General features: G+C 39.1%; 1 protein-coding gene across 1 annotated transcript in view; it reads left to right on the top strand.

The window, feature by feature from the left end:
* The window catches only part of FGD6 (FYVE, RhoGEF and PH domain containing 6), a 93,149-nt gene extending 82,089 nt beyond the window's left edge, over window positions 1–11,060 (top strand). Inside the window, exons 13-21 of the mRNA XM_018563408.1 lie at window positions 1,643–1,726; window positions 3,286–3,365; window positions 5,013–5,115; window positions 5,631–5,774; window positions 6,284–6,386; window positions 6,850–6,974; window positions 8,016–8,144; window positions 9,137–9,285; window positions 10,844–11,060. Coding sequence (XP_018418910.1) covers window positions 1,643–1,726; window positions 3,286–3,365; window positions 5,013–5,115; window positions 5,631–5,774; window positions 6,284–6,386; window positions 6,850–6,974; window positions 8,016–8,144; window positions 9,137–9,285; window positions 10,844–10,880 — 954 coding nt within the window. The 3' untranslated portion in view covers window positions 10,881–11,060. The remainder of the gene's footprint in view (window positions 1–1,642; window positions 1,727–3,285; window positions 3,366–5,012; window positions 5,116–5,630; window positions 5,775–6,283; window positions 6,387–6,849; window positions 6,975–8,015; window positions 8,145–9,136; window positions 9,286–10,843) is intronic.
* The last annotated feature ends 248 nt before the right edge of the window (window positions 11,061–11,308 follow it).

Below are 11,308 nucleotides of genomic sequence, written 5' to 3'. Positions count from 1 at the left end.
GCATATATAAGTTTATTTATTTATAATAGTATTTTATATATACATAGATTTTTTTTTTCTAAAGAGATTGATTTATTTAATATATAAGTTTGTTTATGTATTTTTATTTTAATAGTTGAGATGGACAGCGCAAGCGCAGTGTATAGTTCGCAAACTCGACGAGAAGGGCGTCGAGCTGTGTGTAGTTGGAGAAGTCAACGGCCGTGAGAAAGGACGCAGGCGCAGTGTGGGGATGTAAGGCAACGCATGCGCAGAAAGTCCTTATGTGTAGCTGACCTACTGGCAGTACCCGGATGCGACGTCAGAGGTTCGCAAGGTCGATGAGTTCTCATCGTCGACAGAACACCGGTGACTGTCCAGAGGACCTGAGAGCATTCACAGGCCAGCTAAATTAGGACCCCACCTGGAGCACCTCCCACAGGGCCAGCGCCGACTCGCCGCTGCTCTCCCGCACAGCGCAACCTCACCAGCGAGGCAACTAACAGTGAGTGAGGGCCTGGGGTCCCTCATAAGAACGATTTATTGTATTAGCAGGGGAAAATAGTAAATTATTGTCTGCAGTGTGTAGTCTATATGTACTGCATACAGAGTACACACTGCAGCAATAGATTTACTATTATCCCCTGCTAATATGAATGGATTAAATGTTCAATATTACACAATAGTACATAACATGTAATTGTAATACTACGGATCATTTAACCCATTCATGTTAGTCGAGGAAAATTGTAAATCTATTGCTGCAGTGTGTACTGTATATGTAGTACATGTATACAGCACACACCTCCACTACACAGCAATAGATTTACAATTCTCCCCTGCTAACATGAATAGGTTAAATCATGATCCATAGTACATAACATGTAGTTGTATTATGGATCATTTAACCCATTCATGTTAGCAGGGCAGAATTGTAACTCTTATTACTGCAGTGTACTGGAAGTGTGTACCAGGTTAAATGATCTATAGTACACACTTCCAGTACACTGCAGTAATAGAGTGCTAACGCCTGCTAACATGAATAGGTTAAATGATCCTAGAGGCACATGCATGATCGGATTTGTAGTTTCACGACAGCTGTGTGAAAGCAAATACAAATGTTTTATTGTTCTAAAACAGTCTTAAATTAAAGTTCTTCATAATCATAAGGAAATTGGCCTAAAATCATTAGTCTGCATTGGTTTAAAAAAAAAGTCACCTGTCCCTTTAAGAAAAAGTATCGGTAATTGGTATCGGCAAGTACATGAGGGGAGGTACTTGGTCTTGAAAAAGTGGTATCGGGACATCCCTAGGGGCTACCATTGCTGACTTTCTGGAAATGCTAGATTCCCAGCTGTCTGATTTTAATACTTTGAATCACTCTGATGCGTTTTACCCAATCACGGGCTTAGTCGTAGAGTAATTTTGATCTCTATGACTAAGCCCATGATTGGGTGAAATGCCTCAGAGGGGAGTGGACCTTGGGCGGGACACCAGTGATGTGATATACACGTTTCAATAAACTGTCCCAGTGGCCAGCTTTTCTTCTGTTTTGTATGGGTTCACTTTGCTAGAGTATATCATCACAATTAGATATGTAAAAATTATTTGTAACAAATATTTGTAAAAAAAAGTAACTCTATTGTTTTTTTTTCTTCCCAAGTTCAATGATGCCTTGTTATATACGACCCCAGTTCAATCAGGGATGTTCAAACTTAACAACATGCTCTCTTTGGCTGGAATGAAGGTAGGAACTTGTCACTCAACAATCACTCCAACATTCTTGGACTACCTGTGTTGATGTAAAATTCTGGGTAAACAGATAAATATATTACCATATATGTGAACTGTTTTAAACTACTATAGTATTTGTAATTTGGTTCAGCCAGTCTTACCTTTTGCAATGCTGAATAGTCAGTAGGGATGAAACACCATATTCTACTGCAGTTTTTAAGCTTCATACTTGCTAAAAGGAATATGGATAAGCATCATCGCAATGGTAAGTGCTTTCCTGCTCCTGTAAACTGTCTTGCATCCCATCTCCAGTGCCTGAAACAATATACTAAGAGCACTGTACATTGTGGTAGAACTCTGGTTCATAGCACCTCATAGTCTGATTTCTGCGGTGCAGGAGATTTTGGGAATGTCATATAACCCCTTCACGACCCACAATGGGATAATCCAGTCATGGGTCCTTAAAGGAGAACTATGAGGTGAGTGCTTTTCACTCACCTCATAGTTCTAGCCGACCTGTGACAATGAGACTGTCACAGGTCGGCTCAGTAGATCGGGAGGTGAGCGAACACATACCGGGTTTGCTTGCCTCTCGATCCTGTCACGGCTCTCTGCCGTGACAGGGGGAGGGGCTGGATTCCCCGCTCCGATCTGCCAGCACTGACTGGCGGAACGGACGGGGGAGGGGGCGGGTACAGCTGGCTCTGCCTCTAGATAGGCAGAGCCAGTTGTCACTCACGCAGCTGGGTGGATCCCATCATCTAAATCGGGATCCGCTCTGGCGTCTCAGTATACCGCAAGCTGTGGCTTGCGGTATACTGAGCTTAGGGTGACGGGAGGATGCTAGTTTGTGTCCTCCCGTTACCCTAAGGAGAACTATGGGGAAAAACACTGACCCCATAGTTCTCCTTTTAAGACTCCTGGCGCCTTTACAGTAGAAGCGATTCTGGCGGCTCAGCTGCTGCCAGATCGCTTCTAAGATCCGGTAAAGTGCCCCCTTATGTGATGGCAATTAAAGTAAAGTTTTTTTTTTTTTTAAAAAGGCTGTTTTAAAAATATTTCATAAAATTAAATAAAAAAAAACAATTAAAAAAACCCCCAGAGCATGCGTGTCTTCACGTAAACACGCTACATATGAAAACAAGACTGTGCTAAACATGTTGTGTATCACCGCAGAAACCAGAGCGAGAGCAATAATTCTAGGGTCAATATTTACAAATATATCTCTAAAGTGAGGACCTGTAGGGGGTTTTAAATGGTCTTAGCTTTCAGAAAATATATAATGTTTGGGGGTTTTAAGTCATTTTCAGGCTTACAATGTGGATTATAACATGTAAACAAAAAATGCAAAAAAAAAAAAAAAGGCCTTGGTCCTTAAGGGGATAAAGAAGGATTTTAGGCAGATATACTTGACATATTTTCAAAAATACTTTAAATGGTTTAATCTTTTTAAGGAATTAAAAATGAATTATTACATGACTGGACTAAAATCTGTATTTGCATTCTTTTTGAAGTGTTCTTTTCATATTGAAAACATTTATTTCAAAATGTCATTGTACTTTGTATTTCTAGGTGAGAAAACCAACCCAAGAGGCCTATCAGAATGAGCTAAATATAGAAAGTGTGGAGAGATCCTTCATTCTGTCAGCCAGGTATTGCACCATTGCATCAGTTCCAGGACATTTTAGTGCAAATGTGGAATTCTGTTTCTGTACCTAAACATTGTCAAATCAGTAAGGATTTCTGACATATTGCTAATTGATTCTGAGGTCCTAATGGCATTCCTTGGGTGAAAATAAAATCTAATCTAAATGTGTCAGGAGCCAGCCAAATTTCACTCTGTGAATATGGTGCAGCGCCAGATAATGTGTTCTAATTGTTTGTTTATAGTTAACAACCCCTTTAGCATACAATAATCATTGTCAGGGCTTTAGGTTTGTTCTCATTTAAAAACTAAATGCATTGTCTGTAGATACTATGTAGTGAGGAATCCGAGCTCTCCGCTTTTCAGGTCCACAGTTTGTGCTTTTTGCCCCCATTGAGATATGGCAAGCAATATTCTTGTTGAGCAAAAGTTAGCATGATGTGTCAGTCATTGTACTTCACAATTGGGTAACCTCACTTGTCCAAACACCGAGGTAGAACCCTTTTGATGAATTGTAGTCCAAACTGAAGCTGGCTTTGCGCTCCATAAAGTATGGACAAAGATCATCATCGTGAAACACCAGTTGTGTATATGGAAGAATTAAGAACATGTCCATCTTCTTTAATCTGTGCTAATTTAAATCTAGGGGATGTCATTGCTGACATTTTTCTGTAAATGATAGTTGCCTAGCCACCATAATGATGATATGGTTTCAATGGACTGACCTGGAAGAATGTAGCAAGTGAAGCAAGAACACCTGATCTGCATGCTTCTTCCATGTCAGTGAATCGGAAAAGGTTGAAGTCGGAGAGCCTGTATGGCTGCAAGGCAAAGTTTACCAATAATGGATTTCTGTTTTCATCTCTGTAAAGGTTTTCTTTTAACACAAAACTTTACATAATTTACATGATAATTCTGATAAGCCATTCTTGTGATTCACATGCTGTGATGCAGTGCATAGCCAGCATTACGCCACTATTTCCTGGTTCAGCTTTACTGCTTTCTGGGTCACAGTTCTGGCCACTAAACTTAAAGCAGTCAAAAAGCATTGTCATTAAGGTGAAATGGAACTCAAAAAGTGAGGATTTGCCATGTTGGGGAAATCTGGAAGTGTTAATTTTGCCCTAAGCAGTACCCAGAAAAATTCTACTTCTAAACAATGCACTTCCTGATATGTGTGAGGGTGCCTAGGCACTCCTACGGTGTCATAGCTCTATACCTGCACTGTGCAATCTAAGGCAATTTCACTATTGTGCTGCTAACTTTTCTGACATAAGGAAACGTAGGTCCTGCCTCTACTAAGATGGTGCCTGAGACACAGTACAAAACAAGGCACATCAGTAATGGGCAAAGATCCGCTTCAGTTAGACCACAGGTGATATTGATGACTTGTCCTTTGTCCTTCGCTGCCACAATTTAGTTCCTCTTTAAGACTTTATTTTGTAATAATCAGTGACAGTTAACTTTTCGGACTTTTACATCTCTTATTTTTGTATCATAATTCAGCTATGACTTTTGATGCTTACATGATTAGGCATTTCCTTTTTTTATAGAATGTAGGTATCCAGAGTAAGAGATCTTTTTCTGCAGAAATGTTTTATAGTCAGATCATCGTAGATGGAAAGTACGCGTAAAGCATTTCTTTCCATTACAGTTCTGCTTCTGAAAGGGATGATTGGCTTGAAGCAATTTCTACAGCAATTGAAGAATATGCCAAAAAGAAAACAACCTTCAACCCAACAAAGAGTCAAGAAGAGGTATGTTCTGAATGGTTACTTTGATATCTGAAGGTTTTAGTGACCATTTTGCTGTGAGTTAAAGTAAAGGATAAGGAAAGAAGGGCAGTTATTAGATTGATTCATTATGAGAGCAGTTATTGGTGGTGGTGGGGTTGCAGAAGTAGTTGATTATATTATGACTAGGTAATTTGAATAGCAGCATTAAAGACATCTGTCTCTATACTGATAATTATAAAGCACATTCTCTAAATTAGCAAGGTTGGCATATGGTCCATAGTAGTGCTACTGTTGATGGTATGTCTAGCCTACATCATTGTACGTGCAATACTGTATGTAGGCAGAGGTCTGTGTATGTGTGGTTGTGTACATTTCTTTTAAATTAATTCACCATATACACTGCCAAAACTTAAATGTCTGCAAACACGAACATTCTTAGTAGTAAGGGGCCATAGAAATATATTCTTTTTTATTTCATAAAATGCCTACAGAATAGCACAAACATCAAAATTATTATTAAGTAACATGTTTTTCAGACTGACCCTGAAGAGGAAGGTGATAATACGCTTGGCTCAAAAGCACCAATTTGGATTCCTGATGGCAGAGCTACCATGTGCATGATTTGTACTAGTGAATTTACACTGACCTACAGAAGACATCATTGTAGAGCATGCGGCAAGGTTTGTCATATCGGATTTTAACTGTTGCTTTCAAGAGATATTTAGAGAGATTGTAAAAAAGACTTAATGCAATGCAGAACAATTAAACATTTGTGTTCAGTTTAAATAGTTACAACTGACTATACAATTGATTGTGAAACAAATTCATAAGAATGTGTGCCATAGTTGGGGACAGGGGGACGGACACTCCACTTTGACCTTTTATTTTACAGCTGGAGAGTACTGCTAGAGGCAGCATAGGATAGAAAGGATCTACCCAAGAAATCCCTTTTATGGCACAAGTCATGCTTTTTTAAAACACCTAAGCTAGCTTTTGAGTTGGTTTGCCCTCTGTTGTAAACATATGAATTGAATAACTGCAGCAGATTCCATAATGTTGTAAAGTATGAATTTTGCCTAGTCAGTACTAATTCATCCAAAGCATGCCCCAATAAAGAATGTTTGATGGATTCACAGAGTACTTTTGTTGTATTTCTCTAAAGATACTTATTTTCTTTACTTGTTTCCAGATTGTATGTCAAGCATGTTCAACAAACAAGTACAGCTTGGAGTATCTCAAGTACCATTTAGCCAGAGTATGTGATCTGTGTTTTCAGCAACTCCAGAAACAAGGTATTTAATTGTCTATCTCACTATGGTATAGCTGTTCATCTTGCTTGTAAAATCATTTTAATATGTAAAGCTGGTCATACACCTTTTAGATTATCTGCAGATTTTCTATGGTCAGGTGGAAAAATTGCAACAGATTCTTCCATCTATGCTAAACTGTGTGGATGGAGGAATCTTCCACTGGGCTAAGCTTCAGTATCTTGCTAGTCGGCCCCGCTGGCTCTCAAAATACCTGAGCAATGGCTGCATCCAATCAGATTGTTCAGGTATTTTGACAGCCAGCGGGGCCGACTAGCAAGATACTAATATCATATCCTTCCACATGTACTAATAATCGTAGAAGGAGGTATAAGCCATTCAATAGAGTTAGATTTTAATATTCTTGCAATGAAATAAATGTAATATTGTCCTGTGTACTGCAGTTCATTTAATATCTCTTCCAACATGATTACCGTTTTCTAAACAGATAGTCCAAGCATAGCTAAATCATGTTCTCCTGCAAACCATAAGTCCCCCTCCAGTGCCCTTTCTTCAGTGCTGCATAGCATCCCATCTGGAAGAAAACAGAAGAAAATCCCAGCAGCTCTTAAAGTAAGTTTGAGTTTGGTCTCGGCCCTGTATGTTAGCAGAACTGTCAATCATTTTAGTGTGCATTATAATGCAAGATTATGTTATGAATTGGAACAAGTATATTGTTTAGAAATCCAAACATTTTTTTTTTTTTATTCTTTATTTTCAGTTGTACAAACAGTGGGTAATTAGAAAAAGAAGGGTTGTGCAGTATATTAAAATACATTGGGTACATAAACATGAGAAGTGTATATAAGACATTACAATTCCACAGGTCTGGTAGGCCCAATGTGGGCAAGTTAGACCGGCATTTCAGTGTGTTTGTAAGCACCACCACCCATGGGTGAAGTGCAACCACCATGCCTTGGCATGCGCCAGGCTTTCCAAGTCTCGCTTAGAAAGGCAATGCAGTCAAATACCTGCCATGTTGAGGACGTAATACGGATGGCACAAAATATAGGGTCAGGAGGAGAGGACAGAGAAGGGTTAGGGACTAAGACTTGGGGAGGATATGGAGGATAGGTATCAGGGTGGTAGTCGGTAGAAGCGTAAGGTGGGTGAGCATTCAACCGAGTCCCTGCAGGAGGGGGGCGCAGTATTGGCCCCCTGAGGCAGGAGTGTCGTGCTCTATCTGAGACCTCTGGATTGCGTTTCACCGCAAGTGTGGCTCAAGGTCTCTTTCTACCATGAGAGCGCCATACTCCGGGGAGTAGAGTTATTCCAGCCAGTAGAACCACGTTTTCCGGAATTTGGCATCAGTATGGTGCAGAGTCACAGTGAGCTTCTCCATCACCCGTGTTTCGTCCAGAAATCCAAACATTTTTGAAAATTATATCCTCTTGTAACTAAAATAATGTAATTGATTTGAATTCGGTTCAAATTTAAGCACTTTTATCTTGCTTATGTTCATGCTTAAATATTTGTAATGGTAATAAAGGATAGCTATTTAACACCTTCCCGTGTCAGACAGGCTTACGAACCTGCCGCGCATAAGCATCCTTTCACTGGAATACATGTAGTCTCATATATGGACTATTCTAACTTTGCTGTATCTGTTTTCAGTTATGCGCCAGTACAGAAGACTCCTCAATGAGTGGTTACTTACAGAGATCAAAGGGTAGCAAAAAGCCCTGGAAGCAGATGTGGTTTGTGATAAAGAACAAAGTCTTATACACATATGCTGCTAGCGAGGTAAGCAACTATTCTGTAGCGATATACATATAGAAGCAACCGTAAACGCAGCAGGAGCTTTTAATCTTTTGCTACTAGGAAAAGCCACAGACGGCCAGATCCACCTTGAGAAGGGGAGACATCTGCTTGTCATTTGTAGTGCTGGGACTCCTCTAGAGATACGTGTTCAATTAACTAAAGCAGCACACATGCTGGCACCTCCTTTCCCCTACTCACTGAAAAAAGGAAAGGTTTGGCCAAGTCGCACAAAGAGTTTCCAACATGTTGGGAAATCGCAACAGGACACACAAAGCAAACATTAGAAATACTTTTAAGTGTACCCCTGAATAGCCTGAGTATCGCATTAGACTGTTACTTTTCACCCTAAGACAGGGGTAGGCAAACTTTGGTCCTCCTTTAGTTGTGGAACTACAAGTCTTTAAGAGATTTGACCACACAATAGCAATCATCTCAATTGCAGCACATTGAATATGGTCAGACTGGTGTCATTCTAAACTTTCTTCAACTTTGGATGAATATTTTTTAATATGAGATAAATGGCAGGAATTATTTATTCACACTGTAGAGGAATAACTATATACTGCTGGTATTACGGTGTTCCTATAGTTTATTGTAATATTAGAAAAAGTGGGTAATATCTGTAATACATGTATATTATTATGCATGTGTAAATTTAATATATTTAATCTTTAATAAAAAACTAATTTACAAATAAATGAATGGAAAAAAGAGGTGACTACAGTTAAAATATAGGAGTGGGTTAGCCCTGAGCAATCTGAGTAAACGGCAAGAGCCAAATAAAATATTACCAACCAGGACCTGAAGATTGCTTGACTTGCTAAGACTAATAAATACAAATGTTCTGTATCTTTGCACTTTTTTTTCCTGTTATATAAAGTCTTTACAAGGATAATATAGGACTTTTTTATAACTGTGCTTTTAGACACTGCATAAAGCTGGGACTGAAAGTGTGTTTTGGTATATCATTCTAGGATATCGCAGCCTTGGAAAGCCAGCCTCTACTAGGATTTACAGTCAGTGTAGTACAGGAAGAGAGCACCGAACTGAAAGTCATTCACCTGCTGCACAAAAACACTTTATTTTACACCTTCAGAGCTGATGATGCTCATACAACGGAAAGGTATGTACTGCTCTCCCAAAAACAAGTTTTTCAAAACGTTACTTGCTGTAACCCACTTACCTTCTGCACTCCCCTCCTGCGCATACTGCCTGCTGCCATACCAATTACATTATGTTCCAGCATATACTGTCCCCTAAGACTCTTGTTTAGCATTGTGTGTTATACCCCCAACCATTCCCATTCTGGAATGGGCCAATCTACTATAACCCACTGTCCTAAACTGCCCTGAGTATATCAGTTTTTTAAATATACCCATATATTCTTTAGTGTTGTATAGCGTTCATTTGCAAAACAATGAAGTGCTTCTCTGATTCTTCTTTTTCAATGGCTATACAAGGAGGGGTGCTCTGCTACGATGGTAGATATATATTTTTAAAAAGGGAAATATACAGGTAAAAGGTAAGTGCACATTCAGACCAAGTACACTTACTAGACAAACCTTAACTAACCAAACCAGCATCCTGCCCCACAGTCCCAGGACAAGGTCCTCTGGTACCCAAGGCGAGGATGGCCAGCTGGAAGCACTTTTGTAGGTCCGTATGCCATACGTCCTTGGCAGCGAAAGGGTTAAAAAGAAAGCTTTTGCTACCATACAGTATGCAGTGCCTTGTGAAATTATCTCCCCCCCACGGTTTTAATGCATTACAACCTGGAATTAAAATATATGTTTCTAGGGAGCTTTCCTAGTAAACTGCACAATGTAAACCATACTCTTTCTACTGCATGGTAATGGCTACATTTACTGTATACGGTGAAAGCAGTCAGATTTTACTTAAAACGTTGATTTTGGCTTCATACACGACTGGTTGATGGGAAGTAGACACAAGCAGAAAGAATGTGAGCTTTGGGGTTGCACAACCAGGCAGTATGACAGTGGGTGTGACCACATAACTGGTCACTGCTATGGTACACAAAACTTAAAAAAAATAGACAAGGAATTACAATTATAAAGTCCTAAATATATGCAATGTAATACTTGATATTGGTAAGTACAAATGGACCCAACTTATTAGTTGATTTGATTAATTTACTTTCAAACTGTTAAATTAATTCCGATCTGATAAAGTTGGTGAGATGTTGCAGTGATGGATCCGGAATTTACTCCATGGTACTATGTGTCTTTGTATTTATTTATTTTTAACCAGATTTTCTTTGATTTTTTTCAATATAAAAGAAAAAGAAAAGAAAACAAAGATATATTATCAGCAGGTTACATAAAAAGTGCATATCCCAATATAGTAAACACCATATATGTAAGGTGTGTCAAGTTAGAAGTGCTGTCATCTCTCTAAACGATCAATTTCATAGCGAGGACAGGCAATGTAAAATTACGGGATCGGTTAGAGGCTAAGTCTAGGCCGAATATCCGCGAGGGGTGAAGTAAACTAATCCTGAGGTAATCGCAGACTCCCCAGTGCATTCGACACGTGTCTTTGCATTTTAAAGAAGCTAAAAGACCTGTAACAGCCACATCTACTGTAATTGTTTGTACTGCTATATGTATTGGCTTCATGTCTAGTTGGAATGACAGCTTTGTTTTCTGTTTCTTTTCTGCAAGGTGGATTGAAGCATTTCAAGAAGGAACAGTATTGTAACAACACCTAGAGACTTGCGAGTAATTTGGACACTACATACTGCCATAGCATTTTGATATATAACTTCATATTTTTGGATATTCATGTCTTTTAGATCTTTTATACATTTGTAAATTAGTTTTGTTGCAACTTCTGTACAGATTATTTATTAAAATACAGATTTCAACCCGGATGAATGTGTATTCCATACTTTGTTTATTATGTATGTAATGTTTCATGATGGTTAAACCCACTTTTGCATTTTGACATTGGCAGAGCAGTGGCACTTAATTATGGACCATTCTGAACGGACAAATCTCTTGCAGTTCCTAGTAGTGTTAGTTTGCCTGCTCCCCCTCACCTACATTTCTGCTGCCTCATGCTAATGTACTATCTCACTAGTCAATAGGAATGTGTGGGGCCAGAAGTGCCAAAGCTTTGCTCAATGA

This window comes from Nanorana parkeri, unplaced genomic scaffold (genome assembly GCF_000935625.1).
Source record: "Nanorana parkeri isolate BGI_ZX_2015 unplaced genomic scaffold, ASM93562v1 scaffold661, whole genome shotgun sequence".
NCBI classification, from domain to species: domain Eukaryota; kingdom Metazoa; phylum Chordata; class Amphibia; order Anura; family Dicroglossidae; genus Nanorana; species Nanorana parkeri.
The sequence above is the reverse complement of the archived record's forward strand: the minus strand, read 5'-3'. Positions and strand labels throughout refer to the sequence as shown.